Here is an 18,533-nt window from a genome sequence, read left to right on the forward strand (position 1 = left end):
GTCCCTTCCCAGAGACTATTATCCCCCCACTGCTACTATAGGCACCATCTCTCCCTATTGTAACTGCTATCCCACAGCCACAGTCCCTTCCCAGAGGCTATTATCCCACTGCTACAATAGGCACCATCTCTCCCTACTATACCTGCCATCCCACAGCCACAGTCCCTCCCCAGAGGCTATTATCCCACTGCTACTATAGGCACCATCTCTCCCTACTATACCTGCTATCCCACAGCCACAGCCCCTTCCCAGAAGCTATTATCCCACTGCTACTATAGGCACCATTTCTCCCTACTATACCTGCTATCCCACAGCCACAGTCCCTTCCCAGAGGCTATTATCCCACTGCTACTATAGGCACCATCTCTCCATACTATTTTTACAAATATAAATAAGTGCAATTTTCAGTGTATGCTCCTCACTTCAGATACGTCGTGTCCCAGGCCAAATACAGTTCAATAAAATACTCCAAATTTCCCTCTTCTGCTTTAGACTTAGCAAAGAGGTCTTATGAGGAAAGGAAAAAAAAATATATAGTGTAAGACTGTTATTGCTTCACAATGTGCACTCTCATGTGCTTTTTTGCTTTTTAACACCAGTGATGACTTTTATTTATATCACCCTTTTGTGCCCAGTTGTGATATCCCTTTCCAATTGCCAATCTGCTTACAAACCCCCTTGGGTTTATATGGCATCCAATTGGTTTGCTTGTAGCTCACGACTCTCTGCTTTCCCACCTCTTAATTTCAGGCAGTATTAGGAACCACTTCATATAGGTAAATTTCCAACTTTAGCAACTTTAGGTTAACTCCACGACTTTTCAGTTTCTCTTCCCTTTCTGTGCACTTACTGTGGGATAAATGCATACGCCATATGTGTAAAAACTCCTGACATGCGCATCCTATACTCTGTGAGTGTATTGGGAAGTTTTATCTGTATTAAACAGATAAAACTTCCCAATACACTCACAGAGTATAGGATGCGCGTGTTAGGAGTCACTGGTATGGATCAGGTGGCTGCTCCTTTTTCTTTCCCTGTTCTCGACCTGCAGTGTCGTTCCTGGGTTCAGCAGTCCTGCCCTGTATAGTATAGAGAGGACACGGAGAGGAGCACTATACAGGGCAGGACTGCTGAACCCAGGAACGACACTGCAGGTCGAGAACAAGGAAAGAAAAAGGAGCAGCCACCTGATCCATACCAGTGACTCCTGGCAAGTACATCCTATACTCTGTGAGTGTATTGGGAAGTTTTATCTGTATTAAAGTATTTAAGTTTTTACACATATAGTTTTTTTTCCTCATAAGACCTAATCGCTAAGTCTAAAGCAGAAGAGGGCACTTTGGAGTATTTTATTTCTCCATACTATACCTGCTATAAAAGGTGATAAATTATTGCACACTCCTGTCACGTATGGGGCGATAAACTGTCTTTGAATCCCCCCAAACACAACTCCGCCACTACATTAGGAGGCTGAAAGTTTAACATCTATGCTCAGCTGCTTTAGATGTCACTGTTTACAGCTGAGTCATGAAGTAGTTTATTTCTACAGAGCACCCCAAGGGGGAAAAGACAAAACAATTGAAAGACAAATATTTTGTGGCTTCATTTTTATGTGACCTATTCTTTTTAACATGTTCACCAGGCCAATCTCTCTCTGGTGTTTTTCCAGGAAGATCTCCTAATATTTTGTGAAAATCTCACATATCATCCCCAGCAGGACTGGACACCATGACATCAGAATGCCTTATGCTGAAATATAATATTTCTTTGAAACACCGCACTTTCATAATCCTAGCAGGAGGGATTTTATTAGTTACCCCATATTTATTTTGGCCCAGATATATTTTTTTACAGCATCCAAGCTAAAACACTGAACAAAAAATAGTGTATGTTCTAATATAAAGAATATACACTATAGGTTTTGGCAAAGGAAATTTAATGAAAGACACAACAAGAGAAGTACTTAGAGAAGAAGCCGTTTTAATATTTGAAATTTCTGGAGTCCAAATGCAAGGCAAACAAAAGATAAGTGATGTTTCTGATAAAACAGACTGAATCCAGTAAAACCCTACTTTTTAGCGGCACACAAGTCATCTGTGGCTTGCCTGTAACATTCAGTGATAGACTGATTCAATCAGTAGTAAGGATCAGGGAGACAAAGGGCAAGTGCAGTAAGGAATGTTTGTGTGGCATGGTGTTATTTGTGGTTTTACTCTGTTGTCTAATCAGCAACCCTGTTCTGATGTTTAACCCTTACAAGAAACATATCCTTTTACTTAGGGAGGTATTGACTGTAAGGTGTAGGTCTGACGCTCTGTTTTAACAGTTAATGCATATTTTTTGGTTAACTAAACAAAATATCAATTATTGGACTGCACATTTCTGTTCCCCGGGTTACTGTGACGCTTTTTACTAATATAGATCTGCATGTGGTTTTTTAGCTTTGATTAAATTGCAACTCACAGAATTCTGGTTGATGGGAACTGTTGTCCAACAACATATTATAGCACCATAAACTTTAACTACAGCTAAAGAACAAGAGATCATAGCTTCCAACAGAAATGTGATTTATGTACTAGCTGTAAGACTCAAGGGGAAAGCTGTCCATGCCCAAAAGCAAATTGGAAGCATAATGTTTTCTGGGTGCCCAGAACCCATCAGTTTACTAAACTGCTCCTATCACATAAATAATGGGGTATTAGCCCTGCGGGCAATATGAAATATTGACTGCTGTGGCCATAAGTATATACATAGATACTATACAATCCTTTGGACACTACACGGACCAAAAGTACTGTGGCCATTGTATTATGTCTCCTTTTAATTTTCTACCCAGTGCTATACATTCCCATGCCAGCCCATATTATTAGCCTAGCAAGTGACATTAAAAACACAGTTTGCTGAGATAAGAAACATTCCTTGCTCTTATTATTAGGCATATCCTTTGCCAGACATGAGGCACAACAAAGTCACATCTTTAAGCTCTAAGGAGCACACTAAAACACACAGCAGGAACACAAAGTACAGGTGCTGGAATAACCACTAGATGTCACTAGGGTTCTGCTACAGTGTGAGCTGTGTTCATGACAACATACATATCATATATAAATAATATACACAATATGATAACAATTTTAGGACAGACACACACACTAAACTCCACACAGATAGTTTTCTCAGGCAGTTCTCTTTCAACCTCTTTGACCTAACCCCTAGCATTACACCACCAAGGTTATACTAACCTCCAAGTATTACACCGCTTAGATATCTTTGTATGAGGAACTTAACCCTACAAACCAAGGAAATAGCACACAGAATGCAGGCTCCAGTCTATCCAAGGCCCCAGGGATAATGATTTTAATGGGCATATGGGTGTGACTGTGTATTACTTAATGTCTTAAAGTCAGCTCCATGAGCCCGTGAAAACTGAGGGAATCTAGTCATATAGTGGGCAATTAATTCACACAACACCCACTGAACTGTGTGCTCACGAGTCCTTGTGTGTCACACCAATTAAGAGGTAACAATGGAAAATGTAGCCAATTAATGCCCTGACTGGAGAATGGAAGTAGTAGGCTTGTACCCTAGAATGGTCACCACCACATTTGGTGCAGTTGGATCACTACATTATGGCCTCACACACATGGGTGTCTAAACCATGTAATGTACTGGGCAGGCCAAATGTTACCTTATGTGTAAGGTAAGACATAGTGCTATTACTACCTTACTTTGCTCATTTCTTGTACCGTTGGCCATCTTCCAAGCTCTCCCTAATCACAGGCTAGTAAGGGCCCCATGTTAACCTTGTAAGAGGATTTATGGCAGTAACCATTCTCTGGTGATCCAGAGTACAGGCATGGGATCTGTTATCCAGAATTTGGATCTCTATACCTTAAGTCTACTAAAAAATTATTAAAACATAAAATAAACCCAATATGAATGATTTGCCTCCAATAAGGATTAATTATATCTTAGTTGGGATCAGGTACAAGGTACTGTTTTATTATTACAGAGAAAAAGGGAATCATTTTTAAAAATCTGAATTATTTGCTTATAAAGGAGTCTATGGGAGATAGCCTTGCCGTAATTCGGAACTTTCTGGGGTTTAATGGGTTTCCAGTTAAGGGATGCCATACCCGTATTAATAAAATTACATGCAAAGATTTAAAGCAGGATGGAATTTGAACTTTCTTTTGTCTAATTAAAGTTTTAATGGCTGGGAATTAATTTTAAAATCACAGACTGTCTAGAGACCACCATTTGTCCTGACAAAAAGCAAGCCTACTGCTTCAAATAGCATTCCCTGGGGGTTTAGTTTACATTTATTTCAATATGGTGTAAAAATCATCTGCAACCTTGTTTCCTAGGGGTATCGTGAAAATGGCAAAACATTTGATTTTCAAGCAATTCTCTCCTGAAAACTCACACAAGAGACAAAAGCAAGGAAAAATATCTGTGTTTTCATAAGCTGTAATATCGATTTGGGGGCATCCTATACCACATTTCAAGCAAAGTCAAAATATATTAGGCAAAATGACTGTAGCATTAAGCTTATGGCGCGTGCTGTATTCTCTTTGCTAGAGAATCAACTAGAACAGGGGTGGGCAAACTACAGCCCGTGGGCCACATCCGGCCCATTGGTCTTTTTTTTCCACAAGTCTCATCACGTGAGACTTGGACTGACAATCAGATACGGCGTTACACTGGTCCGGCCCGTCTGTCAAATTTTAAAAGTCAAGGTGGCCCCTGAGCTAAAAATTTTGCCCATCCCTGAACTAGAATATTCTTGGGCTGAGAAGCGCCAGTACTGCTGCTGTCAGCTGTTTCCTATTCAAGTGAATGAGAAATGTCAAGGATGGTTTTGAAATACAGCTCATTTTCTACCTGTTTACAGGCAACCCATATATGTAACAAAAGGTGCTGTGTTTGCCCGGTGCAGTCACCCACAGCAACCAATGAGATGTTTGCTTTCAAACAGGTGACCAATAAAAGGTGCCTGCTGATTGGTTGCTATAGGTTACTGGACCTGTAACCTGTATGGCAGGGAATATATGCAAAGCAGAGAGGGACTGATTTATTAATATAGGTGTTAAATGACAAATGGCTCATGGCAACCAATCAGATCTTTGCTTTTATGCTTTTTTGGCCGCTGTGTGCAACTGCACTTGTGCAATTCAGCACCAATGTTAGTAAATGATTAAGGTTCCAGTTTGCTGCCTGTTGTCACTCTTTGCTTTTCACAGCTAGTATATATATAAACTAGTATATGCCATAAAGGGCAAAGGGAGTAGAGTTAAGGGCAGAGTGAGGCAGAGGGGAATGTCTGTGCAACAAAACTGTGATGATTTGTAAGGCCACAGAAATACTGAGTACTTCCCTTTCCTTTCATGTGCTGTGGGTGTTATAAGGTGTTTGGGTCCGTAAACAATTTTAATAGAAAAAAAACTTTGACATTCACAGTGCAAGGAATTGTTATCCTTTCATTAGCTGCAGGGAGAAGGCCTGGCACACCTTGGAGACATGGGCGCTAATATAGGATCATGGCTTTTGGCTGCTGCCAAGATCAGTTGTAAATGGCTCTCCCAGTTAATGGCCAGATATCCTGAATTAATTGGTGGCATGTAGGGTACACCCCTACAGAAATGCAGCCCAATTGGTTATCAGGTGTCACAGCAGGCATATGGCAAGTCATATGGCATTTTTAGCAACTCAGGATAAGGCTGCTTTGACCTATAGCCAATAAGTTGACTTCTATTGGTAATTTTGTTACAGAATGGATATAATTTCAAGTACTGAAATGAGTAATGCCAAACCAAAACCATATGGGTAAAAGCTATGTGTTATGTACTATGTATTCTCCCTGTTAGTGAAGGTTTAAACTCTCTCAGAAACAGCAGTGTATAGAAAATGAAAAAAACAGCATTAAAAAATATAAGTGAGAGTTCAAAATACCTCTCAGCTCAGGTTAACCTTCTCAGTGGTAAAAGGGATTGCAACGCATTGCATAGTAACAGGTTGTAGTCCTTTCCACTTCTGAAAGGGTTAAAAGAAAAGTCTCAGCCTGGAGCGAGATTATTCTATAATACAATATACATATGGTATGTGGTAATCATACAGAAGATCTATATATATATATATATATATTTATAAATATATTTATAGAGGTGTTTATTTATATCTGAGGCACATGTTGGACAGGATTAGAAGAGCCTGGCTTGCTTTTTCAACTCATTTCTTTTCCACAACGCTAGGCGGTCAAACTCTGATATGGTCATTCCAAACACCTGATAGAACTCTTCTGCGGACAGATGGCGCTAAAGAGAGAGTGAGGCAAAGAGAGAGAATTAGAGATAAAACGGCTCACGTACGTCCCCAAATGCAGAGGGAACTTGTGCATTTATCTGAAGTGAGTTGTGCACAAAACCACTTTTATTGGTTGGTTAAGGTACATGCATCCAAATTGCTTATAGTTGCACTCGGCGCCACTCATTCCTTCCTGCCTTCCATTCCAAACCAGATGCTACTGCACCTAATAAAGCATGGGAACCCTGGAGCTACTGCCATCTCCTGACCAAGCTGTAGCTCTAGGGTTCCCTCAGCGCCCTGTGTCAATAGACACTGCACACTTTCAGCAAAAGAATAGGATGCACGTGTCTCTTACACACCATACCCCTGAAATGATGCCAGACAGACTTCAAAAATATTTACAGTATTCAGCACAACAGCGCCGATCTGCAAAAAAGCATGACTGTAGCTGCATTCAATTTGGCGAATTGGATGCAACTGCAGTAGATGCAGTGCAATTGCTATATAAGAATCACCCGTTTGCATCCACAATAACGCTGGAATTCTGGGAAAAAAGTTGCCCTGTGGGAAAAAAACATGGCTGTTTTCTCCAAATTGCTCTTTGGACACTATATCAAGGTAAAAGGATGCACCCCAAAGAATACAGAGAGAAGGTATTAAAGGGGAACTAAATTCAACAATGAATTAATCTCATCACAGCCCTTTATCAATGACGATCTGTGCCTCCAAAGAAGCCCCCAGTAGCTCCCCATCTTTTTATCTGTTGTTTCCCTGCACATGCTCTGTGCTGCTAAGCTTGGAACTGACTCATAAGTGTTTTTTTTCTTCCACCGTTCTGCTGGAAACTTCTCCATTTATTTTACACAGCTTTTTACACTTTTTCTTCAGCGAATTTCATTTTAGGCCCCTAAAAGTTAACTGTAAGGTGAATAAACCCTCATTAAACTAGGCATTTATTGCCATTTTAACCCATCTTGGACTGGTTGGGTCTGCCAGTTACAGACAAAACCGATGCCAGACTGTGGGGTGTAGGGGTGCTACAGATTGTTTGCAGCACATAGATAGCAGTGCAGGTAATGTAGTAAGTTACCAGGCTGTGTAAGGATGTGCTAACTGTGGTACAAACAGTGGTTGACGAATCCACTGCAGCTCATAACTGCTCAGTCCCCCATCAAATAGTCAACAAAAAACCGCAGGAGACAAAAAAATATGAATGCTTACCTCCAAGCGTGTTCTGTCTACATCTTTAGGAAGTCTATTCCTCCCTCTAGTGGTGACAACAAGTAATTCATATGGATAAATCTGTCAAGAAACAGCTGTTAGTTTTCCAGTACCTGTATGAAAAGATCAGTCCATACAGCTTGAACTTCTAGCCTACCAGTCACATAATATGGAGTAACACTAGAGTAAATAGAGTATAACTCTATCGAGCTTACAATTATGTTTTGCCAAGATGCATCCATGGGTAAATATAGCTCTAACAAATTTTGTATGTACTGTTAATGCCCTACTCAAAACAAATGTTGCCTGTGTATCCATAAATCCTACATTTGTTTGACATGGGGTGAAGATTACCTGCATGGGTGGCAGGTGCTATACTTAGGGGCAAATTTATCAAAATGTGAGTTTAGATCTTAATACATAAAAACTCACCCACGTTCTGTCCATTCCTATGGGATTTTTAGAAGTGTATTTATCAAATGGTGAGTTCTAAGTTTTACCCATTGATAAATAGGCTTCTAAACATCCCATAGGAATGAACACAACGTGGGTGAGTTTTTATGCATTAAATCTAAACTCACATTTTAATAAATCTGCCCCTTAGGGTTGCCACCTCACCCCTTTAATACTGCCACTTATTGAATCTACAGCCTACATACAGTGGTGTGAAAAACTATTTGCCCCCTTCCTGATTTCTTATTCTTTTGCATGTTTGTCACACAAAATGTTTCTGATCATCAAACACATTTAACTATTAGTCAAAGATAACACAAGTAAACACAAAATGCAGTTTTTAAATGAGGGTTTTTATTATTTAGGGAGAAAAAAAATCCAAACCTACATGGCCCTGTGTGAAAAAGTAATTGCCCCCTGAACCTAATAACTGGTTGGGCCACCCTTAGTAGCAATAACTGCAATCAAGCGTTTGCGATAACTTGCAACGAGTCTTTTACAGCGCTCTGGAGGAATTTTGGCCCACTCATCTTTGCAGAATTGTTGTAATTCAGCTTTATTTGAAGGTTTTCTAGCATGAACCGCCTTTTTAAGGTCATGCCACAACATCTCAATAGGATTCAGGTCAGGACTTTGACTAGGCCACTCCAAAGTCTTCATTTTGTTTTTCTTCAGCCATTCAGAGGTGGATTTGCTGGTGTGTTTTGGGTCACTGTCCTGCTGCAGCACCCAAGATCGCTTCAGCTTGAGTTGACGAACAGATGGCCGGACATTCTCCTTCAGGATTTTTTGGTAGACAGTAGAAATCATGGTTCCATCTATCACAGCAAGCCTTCCAGGTCCTGAAGCAGCAAAACAACCCCAGACCATCACACTACCGCCACCATATTTTACTGTTGGTATGATGTTCTTTTTCTGAAATGCTGTGTTACTTTTACGCCAGATGTAACGGGACACGCACCTTCCAAAAAGTTCAACTTTTGTCTTGTCTTTGTCTTGGCAATCATTGAGATGTTTTTTAGCAAAATTGAGACGAGCCATAATGTCCTTTTTGCTTAAAAGTGGTTTGCGCCTTGGAAATCTGCCATGCAGGCCGTTTTTGCCCAGTCTCTTTCTTATGGTGGAGTCGTGAACACTGACCTTAATTGAGGCAAGTGAGACCTGCAGTTCTTTAGATGTTGTCCTGGGGTCTTTTGGGGCCTCTCGGATGAGTTGTCTCTGCGCTCTTGGGGTAATTTTGGTCGGCCGGCCACTCCTGGGAAGGTTCACCACTGTTCCATGTTTTTGCCATTTGTGGATAATGGCTCTCACTGTCGTTCGCTGGAGTCCCAAAGCTTTAGAAATGGCTTTATAACCTTTACCAGACTGATAGATCTCAATTACTTTTGTTCTCATTTGTTCCTGAATTTCTTTGGATCTTGGCATGATGTCTAGCTTTTGAGGTGCTTTTGGGCTACTTCTCTGTGTCAGGTAGCTCCTATTTAAGTGATTTCTTGATTGAAACAGGTGTGGCAGTAATCAGGCCTGGGGGTGACTACAGAAATTGATATTGAAATTGAAAATTGAAATTGATAAACCACAGTTAAGTTATTTTTTAACAAGGGGGGCAATCACTTTTTCACACAGGGCCATGTAGATTTGGAGTTTTTTTTCTCCCTTAATAACGTAAACCTTTATTTAAAAACTGCATTTTGTGTTCAATTATGTTATCTTTGACTAATAGTTAACGGTTTTTGATGATCAGAAACATTTAAGTGTGACAAACATGCAAAAGAATAAGAAATCAGGAAGGGGGCAAATAGTTTTTCACACCACTGTAGCTTCTTAGCAATTAATTTAGATGCATGCTGCAGACTCAACTGTTTATGTGCAGCCATGCAGCATGCATCTAAATTAATTAATTAGCCATGCAAGATGTGCATTCAACATGTGGCTGGCAACTTTAGCTATACTGGGAGAATCAAAATAGTCCCTAGCCAGTGTGTCAGGGGCCCACCAAGGCTGTCACCTCAGGGGCCCCACACCTCCAGTGTCAGAACTAGGTGTTTAGCGCCCTAGACAAGTCCAGCAGTTGGTGCCCCTATATATATTTATATATACACATACACACCTTTAAAGAGAATATCTCTCTTAGGATATTGTTATTTTCCATCTCCAATTACCCCACATTTTTACATATCCATTTGTTTTTTTCCCTCCATTTTTTTTCTTTTTTTCAATTCTTTCCATATTCTCTTCTCCTTCAGTGATTCTTTCTTATTATTTTAACATTATTTCCCTGCCTTCCTTTTCTATACCATTTGCTCCTCTTTGTCTTTCCATGTGTCAGTATTGTGCAGTTCTTTCTCAAATCAAATGAATAATTCTTTCCACCTTAAGTCAGTTTTATTGTTATATTAATTTCTCCCAGCTCCCTGCTTCTATCTCTTTTTATCCCTAAAACGCCAGATATACCTGCTTTTTCCTGTACTGAGCCTTATTGTTTTACTTCGGCTTCCTCCCCAGCATCCACATTTGGTTGTGTTTAATTCAAAGTGGCAGTGCAACCTGTGTAGCATAACAAACCTGGGACACCGCTGCTTTAATGTAATTCTATACAAAAAGTAAAATAAAACTCTGGCCACATCCAGACACTCAGAGTCATGGAGCTGTGCAGATCAGTAGCTTTAAGCTGAACTTTGGCCTTGACACTAAGTCACTGTGTGACAGCTGCAACTCATGTATGGGCGACTCAAGATAAAGCTATTGATCTGCTCTATGACTCCAACAGTGTCCGGCTGGGGCCAGAGTTTGAGAGCAGCGTCCTCCAAAATTATTGCACTGCATGCGTTTGTCTAGAGAAGAGGGTACACAGCAGGGAAAGGACTTATACATTACTCATTCACTCAAAGGCACCCCCCAGTCATGCGTTCTGTCCCTAGTTCCGGCCCTGCACGCTCAAGTCGCAAGCACCTTCTCTTATGAAAGTCACTGCCAGCCCACACCTTTCTTCCACCCCTGCATGCACCAAGGCTCTCTTACTTATGGAAGGAGCGCCCAAAGTTTCTGGAGCAAGTCTGGTTTTGCAGGGCCAACAAGGGCTAGGACCCACCGGGTTTTTTCCCTTATCCCGCCGGCCCAGTTCGACCCTGTCCCTGACATTTCAAGTACACAGAGGCCCAAACAGCCCCCACCAGCCCAATAAATAGTGACTATGGCATCTTACAGCAGCCCCTCTGGCATTTGACAGAATCCACAGGTTATATATAAAAAATGCCTTATTGTCATAGCAACTGGCTTCTCTGGTTGCAGAACAAATCTTCTTACCTTGTACTCTGTACAAAAACAGACAAAAAGAGACAGAGAGAGAGAAAGCAGTGAGATATAAATGAACATGGGAAACAGAAAGTTGTCCTGTTAGCAACCATTTCAGTTAGGAACTTTTACTGGCTTATGTCACAGACTTATCCACATGCTCCTGAAACCTATATATATTGTAAACGTTACTACTTTTATATTTTCACATCTTGTATTTTATGCTCCATGCTTCTGTAATAAAAGGAGATTTGAATGATAACACTAAACTGCCTAGCAACACTCCACTGAGCAGGTTTACCTTTAAGTGAATGGCAGCTGCAAGGGGCAGGTTGTGGTGCTTACAGACCTTAGACAACAGATTACACAAGATAGATGGGATATTTTTTGAATGGTTAAGATGGTGGACTAAAAGCACTGGGAAACTATAATAAAACACTGTATTTTGTTTAATAATATTAAATACACTGTTATACATTGGTTTAGCATTGGTTTATGCATACCACACTAATGGAGAAGGCCCTTGAGGTTGGAATAGAAATATTTTTACGTTTTGTTAGGAGGGTTGTATCACCTAATACTATGTGGAGCCCTATCGACTGATAGTATAGGTCATGTTGATTCTTACCACGCATTCCCCAATTCACAGCGTTGGCACTGTCGTAGTGAAAAAGTTCTGTGCTAGGAGGCTGGACGGACAAACAAAGCCACAGTTAGACATCATTGCCACATTATATACTGTACATATATCTGCAGAGTTTTGTGTAACACAGTAAAAGCAGGGAGAGCCTGTAGCACAGAGGGTAAGATGACACTGCGCAGTATGGCCACTCAGGAACATAATAAGAGGCTCACATACATGCTTATATGTTTATATGGGATTTGTGCATAACATAGCCAATGAAAATGACTAGCCAAGCAATGATAACACTAAGCTCCGGAGGCTTATATTGGGAACAACAGGGTGGTGTTTTGGATGTAAAATATTAAATAACCTAAATTATATAAAAAATTGTGTGCATGCTTCTAAATGAATATGCTGGAATACATGTTTACATTTTTAATACAATCTTTAATAAACCTTTTATTGTGAAAAACACGGCATATAGATAAGTTCTCCTTTCTCTTTGGCTAATGTCATAGTGTTTCTGTGCTGGCTTTAACAGGGCTGAAACCTCCCTTCACTGATATGAATGGTGATAGGGGGCACAGAGGGTATAGGGGGTTTCTCAGCTGAAATAAACAAGATAAAAATGCTACAAGGGATTTAGAACAGGCTAAAGATCGAGAGAAAAGAAAACTAAGGTCCCCTACCCATAGGTGCTTGCACCTGGTATTCTGTGTGGGGTATTGCACAAAGATTTGAACTGAAGATTCGGCTACAGATGCCCCCTACATATACCCTTGTGTGAACTCCAGTGGTTACAGACCCATCAGACTCAGAATCAATCAATGGAAAAACAAATCACTGCACGGCAAACACAGGTACACACCCCTTGTGTAAGGGTCCTAAAGCTTAGCTATGAGGAAAAAAACATCTTTCAAACACCCCCAAACATCTCCCATTATATACCCTGTGCAATCCGTTTCTCCTGTAGGCTGGGAGTGAGGCTGATTTTGAAATCAGGGGATCTGAAACAAAAAGGAAAGCAAGTTACGGAGTCCTCTAGCATATCCAGTAGCCAGGGGAATAGAACATACAGTCAAAGCCCTTTCTAGCTGTGCCATGCTACACCCTCCAATACACACAGCTGAGCAGCTAATATAATATGAGCATGCAGTGACTCCAAAAGGAAAATGTATTTACCACTGTCAGTCAGATAACGCCTGGTGGGAGCTGTAATAAAGGAAAGCCAGAGAGTTACATTACGTGCATTTGTGCACTGTTCTAGTCCAGACACAGGAATGTTCTTTGAATATATTGTTACTGTATGTTCAGTATGAGATTCAGATTCTAAAGCATACTCTGTCTATGCATTAAGGAATGAGAATGCCCTCTGCCAGGACACATAAGGTAAGAGAGGGGTCCAAGCAAGTAGATGTTGCATCCCTTTATCCACTTTATCTGGGGTTTATATTGGCAGGGTCAGTAGAGCCTTGCAAAATGCAGGCACATTATTATTACTTCTGTGCATGTCTGTTGATGGTGCTACACCAGTGCTGTCCAACTTCTGTTGTACCGAGGGCCGGAATTTTTCCGACCTACGTGGTGGAGGGCCGAAAATGGAAGCCAGTTTTGACCACTCCCCTTTTTGAAACTGCACCCACTTGAAACCACACCCATGTTATCACATGACCATACCCATATTAATGGTTGTAGTACAGCAAAAACCTGCCATACTCTGCCTGCCCTACCCTGCCTGTGTGTGCCATACTCTGCCTTCCCTACCCTGCCTGTGTGTGCCATACTCTGCCTTCCCTACCCTGCCTGTGTGTGCCATACTCTGCCTTCCCTACCCTGCCTGTGTGCCATACTCTGCCTTCCCTACCCTGCCTGTGTCTGCCATACTCTGCCTTCCCTACCCTGCCTGTGTGCCATACTTTCACTGTGTGTGCCATTCTTGGCTGGTTTGTGCCATACTTGGCCTGTGTGTGCCATACTCTGCCTGCCCTACCCTGCCTGTGTGTGCCATACTCTGCCTTCCCTACCCTGCCTGTGTGTGCCATTCTCTGCCTTCCCTACCCTGCCTGCGTGTGCCATACTTTCACTGTGTTTGCCATTCTTGGCTGGTTTGTGCCATACTTGGCCTGTGTGTGCCATACTCTGCCTGTGTGTGCCATACTCTGCCTTCCCTACCCTGCCTGTGTGTGCCATACTCTGCTTGCCCTATGATGCCTGTGTGTATGGCACACACAGGCAGCCTACAGTGACACAATGCTGGCACTGCTCCTACAGTCTGCACAATAACTATATATTAAAAAACTTTTTAATTGAAGTACCACCTCAGTATATGTTCTTTTTGTAGTCTGTAGTGGGTTTCTACTGCTCCTGAGGTGTGAACAGGGGAACAATGGGGGTGATTACAGCCTGAGCCTGAGGTGTGAACACTGCAGGGGGTGAACAATGCAGAGATTAAAAGGTGTGAACAACACAGGGGATTACATTTTTAAACAATACAGCCTGATTACAGCCTGAATCTAAGGTGAGAACCATGCAGGGGGGCAGTTAATCTCAGTATTGATACCATTTAAAGCTTACACAAGAGTAAGCCATCAAAGCAGCCAGACAGGTGGGGGGCCACACAGAGGGGGGTCGCGGGCTAGAGTATAAAGTACAAAGCTCTCTAAATGGGAATCAGCATACTACCCTGGCTTTAAAGAAAAGGTAAAACTTCAACGTTTGCAATTTGCATTAATTATATTTTTGAAGATTCCAAAATATAAAGAAAAAAGGTATACAGCTCATACAATTAATTTTGACCTGCTGGTCAGTTTTCCAACTGTGCTCAGGTTAAAGGCAGTTTTCAGCAGAAAGAAAGAGAAATGTTCTGATATTGCTCTGCTCAGGAGAGACATTAGAAAGATTATCTGAGATTTCTGATCTCTTTTTTGAGCAGATCAACATTAGAACTGTTCTCTTTCTTTCTTCTGAAGCTTTCCCTAGACCAGATCACATTTAAGAACCAACCAACAGGTGGAGCTGTTGTAACAAAACTTATTATATGTAGAAGTATAAATAAATAGCATTTTGATCAATTCTACATTCATTTCTTTAAACATTTACATTTCCTTGGAAACCCAATGGGTGAACTTCAGCCTCTAGGGTACTTCATGAGTATTACAATATTAAATTAATCATGCGGCCTAATATTATAGTTCCAGTTGCTTATTACTTTCCTTTATATAGCCTTTTAAATGTTTCAAATGGCAATACACAACAGCTCTGACAGTAAAGAGACAAAGTGTCTGAGTTCTAGTATAAATAAACTCCCCTTCATATAACAATCACAAATAATCATGGCAGTAACAACATTTTTTTCCCATAATAAACTTTAACAATGAACTAGGAATGAACCACAAAGCCACTTATTTTCTATGGAGTCAGCTATAACACACAAGCTCTGGAATTCAGTTCTTGGCTTACATCCATTAAGAGAAGCCTCGTATCCTGCAGTGTGAAGAGCTTCCTTACTGCCGGCAGAACTTCGGGGAGGCGTCCAAGGGTCAGCGTAGGACCGAGCTTTCATCTCTTCCTTTAGGATCATTCGTCCAATCCCTCCCTGGATCTAATCACAATGAGGTTACATTTAAGGATTATTTAGAATAGCAAGTTTAAGTGAGTAAGAATGAAGGCATGGTAAAAGCGAAACTATCATGAAAACAAAAATATAACAGATGCTTCATTCCACAGGGTTAAGAAACTATAAATATAATCAATGAATAATAATTTCATTTATAAATTAAGTTACTCTTCATTATCTACCCTTTAAATAACATAGTTGTTACACATGGCTCAGTTTATGTACAGGATAGTGAAATAGCGGCTCCTTCTGAGATTTGCAGAGAAGAAAAGTTTGCTGTTATTGTCTATGTAAGAAAAGGTCATCCTCCTTATAAATAGAGTACATTGTCCCTGGTTATTAAGGTTGCATCATTTATATTTTCTATTTTCAAAGCCCCCAGGGTTGTTATCTGTACCTTGGAAGAACAAAGAAAAATAATCCCTTTTTAGCTATCTCTGCATAAAACGAAAGCACTATATATATTTATATTATTTTTTTACTCCAAAAATGTTAGTTCAGCCAGAAACCAGTAAAATATTTGTTTTAAAGCATTTTTAGAGTGTTTTCTTTCTAGCGATTTATAATTTTAATTGCAAAAACTGTTTTTCTATTACCTATTTCCACCTCCCTCCCCCTGAAAACAGGGCAATTTGTTAAAATATAGATAATGGGTTCTGTATAAACAAAGCCAAGCCTTTTGCAAGCAGCAGCCTTTGTCAGGTTTTAAGATAAGGAGAAGCTTATCTCTGGACTAGTAATTTGTTTTAATGCCCTTTCCTTCTCAAACAGAGACTCAACAGAACCAGAAAGTTGGAAAGAGTTTCAATAAAACAGTTTCCATGTTGGTATGTTTAGTTCAAGAAATAACAAAACAAATTATAATTTTTATTGAAACAATGAAATAATATTTTTGATCAAAGTTTTTTTAATTGTGCTCCCATTGAAAAATGGTTTGTGCTAAAGCAAGGGCCAATCAGTTAAACACCCATACTTACATAAACAGCATTTGCTGTACAGTGGAGTTTTATGCAGAGCAACACTGGCTAAATGATTTTTCTTCTCACTCTGGGTCTATAATCATAGAACTAGAAATCAATGCTAAAGACAGGAAAAAGAACAATCTACATAACTCTTTCACACTGATGCTTGCTTCCCTGGCTACAGACCCACAGCGCAGAATGAAATCAATTAGCAACTGCTTGCCATGCTGTGGAACGCACAGGTCCCCTGTGATTTAGTCAATCAGATCAGTCTGTGGCCAGCATAAGAACCTCATAACCAACATGTTTTATTTCTTATTATATCAAAGAAATTCAGTCAGTTGTGTATGAGCAAATGTTATTAATGGAGCCGGAAAAATATATTGAATTTTACCTGTACACATTAACAGAAAGCATAGTACCTTTATATTAAACCTTTTTGCCATTTGAGCAGCCAAGGCACATTTAAAAAAACTGAGTCTCCAGTAACCCCTACAAACATAAATCAACCGTATGATAGAATACATGCAATACAAAAACACCCCTTGTGTATTTGGTACTAAAGTGCAGAACCTGCATATGTATTTGGCTTTATACTGATAGGTTTGCTTTATCACAGTCTACAAGATTTCTTCATTAATACAGTACTTAATGTTTTCCACCCAATGTTTTCCCTTTAAATTTCACTACAGTATACACTTATTGTATCCTTGGCCCATATGTAATTACATATGGACATAGGCCAATACAGTCACAAAACAGTCTAACCACAGCAAATAGCCATTTAAAGACTCAAGACACAGAGCATTTCTCCAGTTTTTCAGCAGGCAGTGAAGAACTTGGATGTGCCATATTTCAATCACTGTTATGGGCTTATTTATCAATTTTTGAGTATGTGAATTCAAGTTTGCTTTTCTAAATCAAATAAACTCACATATCGAATGCTCACTTATTTATGAAAACTCGAATATCTTGCATTGAAATTATGGCTTGACTTTGCCTAGGGAAACTCCCATTGACTTCTATAGAAACTCGCTACCTTTAGAAGGCAAATTTTTTCATTTGCGTTTTTGAGTTTTTTGCACTTTTGAGTTTTGGAACCATAATTCGAATTCTATTTCTTAGCGCATAAAAACCTCAAATTGTGAAAAAAATCAAACTCGAATGTTGATAAATCTCCCCCTTAGTGTCAGTTTAATCCTTTTCATTTGGGTGCTTTTCCGCCAGCTGAAAATGTTCATAGAGAATATGAACTGGGTTGGGCCTAAGAAGTTGCCTTAGAAACATTTTAGCATGTTAATTTGTCCATACCAAAGCGAACAAAAATAGGTCTAATGACAAAACCCTTTTTCTCTTTCGGTTTACAGAAAAATCCTTGCAATTAGCTCTCATCTAATGATAATTTATAGTCCCTTTTTCTACCTGTTTCTCTTTAGGAGAGTTTAATGAATTGTTCCCACAGTGATGAAACTTTTCCAATATTAGCAGCTTTTTCTTTAGCAGACAAATACACAAAAGAAGATCAGAACCCAATTTTGCAGCTTCTCAGCTTGCCCCAGTTTTTCACCACCTCTGCCACCCTGTTCATCAAAAGAAAGAGAAGCCCGATACCTTATGCATGCTCCGATCAAAGCCATCTTCCTCTCCTCCTGATGAATATCTCCGTGCTCGAGGCACTGCAGAGAGAAAGGAAGAGTCAGTGGTGCCTTTGTCACTACATGTACACACTGTGCAATTGTTTAAGCTATTCTGAGAGATGGCACAAAAGCGCTATTGACGGAACAATGAATTGAAACACATTTTCTGTAGAGGGTGTTTGTGACAGTGGCTCCAGGCACTAAAGCCAGAACAGTGTTTATATTTATCCAGCTACATCTGCTCTGTAACATTCAGCCCAGAGATCCTCAACCTGTGGATCAACAGCTATTGTTTAACTACAACTACGTACAAAGCTTGGGAATGCTAAAAGAAGCAGTTTAGCAAAAGCAGAAGAATTGTGTGATTAAAAAAAACCTCTATTGCTTTGTTCTTATTTACGAGCAATTATAGAAAAATA

General features: G+C 40.1%; 1 protein-coding gene across 10 annotated transcripts in view; it reads right to left on the reverse strand.

Annotated features, from left to right (window-relative positions):
* Nucleotides 1–1,960: 1,960 nt before the first annotated feature.
* Nucleotides 1,961–18,533, reverse strand: part of ablim3 (actin binding LIM protein family member 3) — a 131,667-nt gene continuing 115,094 nt past the window's right edge. For 9 of the 10 annotated variants that reach the window (XM_031898816.1, XM_004912838.3, XM_012959788.3 and 6 more), the window contains 8 exons: nucleotides 18,089–18,153; nucleotides 15,359–15,500; nucleotides 13,082–13,111; nucleotides 12,848–12,906; nucleotides 11,903–11,963; nucleotides 11,287–11,294; nucleotides 7,528–7,608; nucleotides 1,961–6,314 (listed from right to left, as the gene is read on the reverse strand). In XM_031898816.1, coding sequence (XP_031754676.1) covers nucleotides 6,201–6,314; nucleotides 7,528–7,608; nucleotides 11,287–11,294; nucleotides 11,903–11,963; nucleotides 12,848–12,906; nucleotides 13,082–13,111; nucleotides 15,359–15,500; nucleotides 18,089–18,153 — 560 coding nt within the window. In that variant the 3' untranslated portion in view covers nucleotides 1,961–6,200. The remainder of the gene's footprint in view (nucleotides 6,315–7,527; nucleotides 7,609–11,286; nucleotides 11,295–11,902; nucleotides 11,964–12,847; nucleotides 12,907–13,081; nucleotides 13,112–15,358; nucleotides 15,501–18,088; nucleotides 18,154–18,533) is intronic. The other variant, XM_018092201.2, reaches the window with a different exon arrangement.

Source organism: Xenopus tropicalis, chromosome 3, assembly GCF_000004195.4.
Source record: "Xenopus tropicalis strain Nigerian chromosome 3, UCB_Xtro_10.0, whole genome shotgun sequence".
NCBI lineage: Eukaryota > Metazoa > Chordata > Amphibia > Anura > Pipidae > Xenopus > Xenopus tropicalis.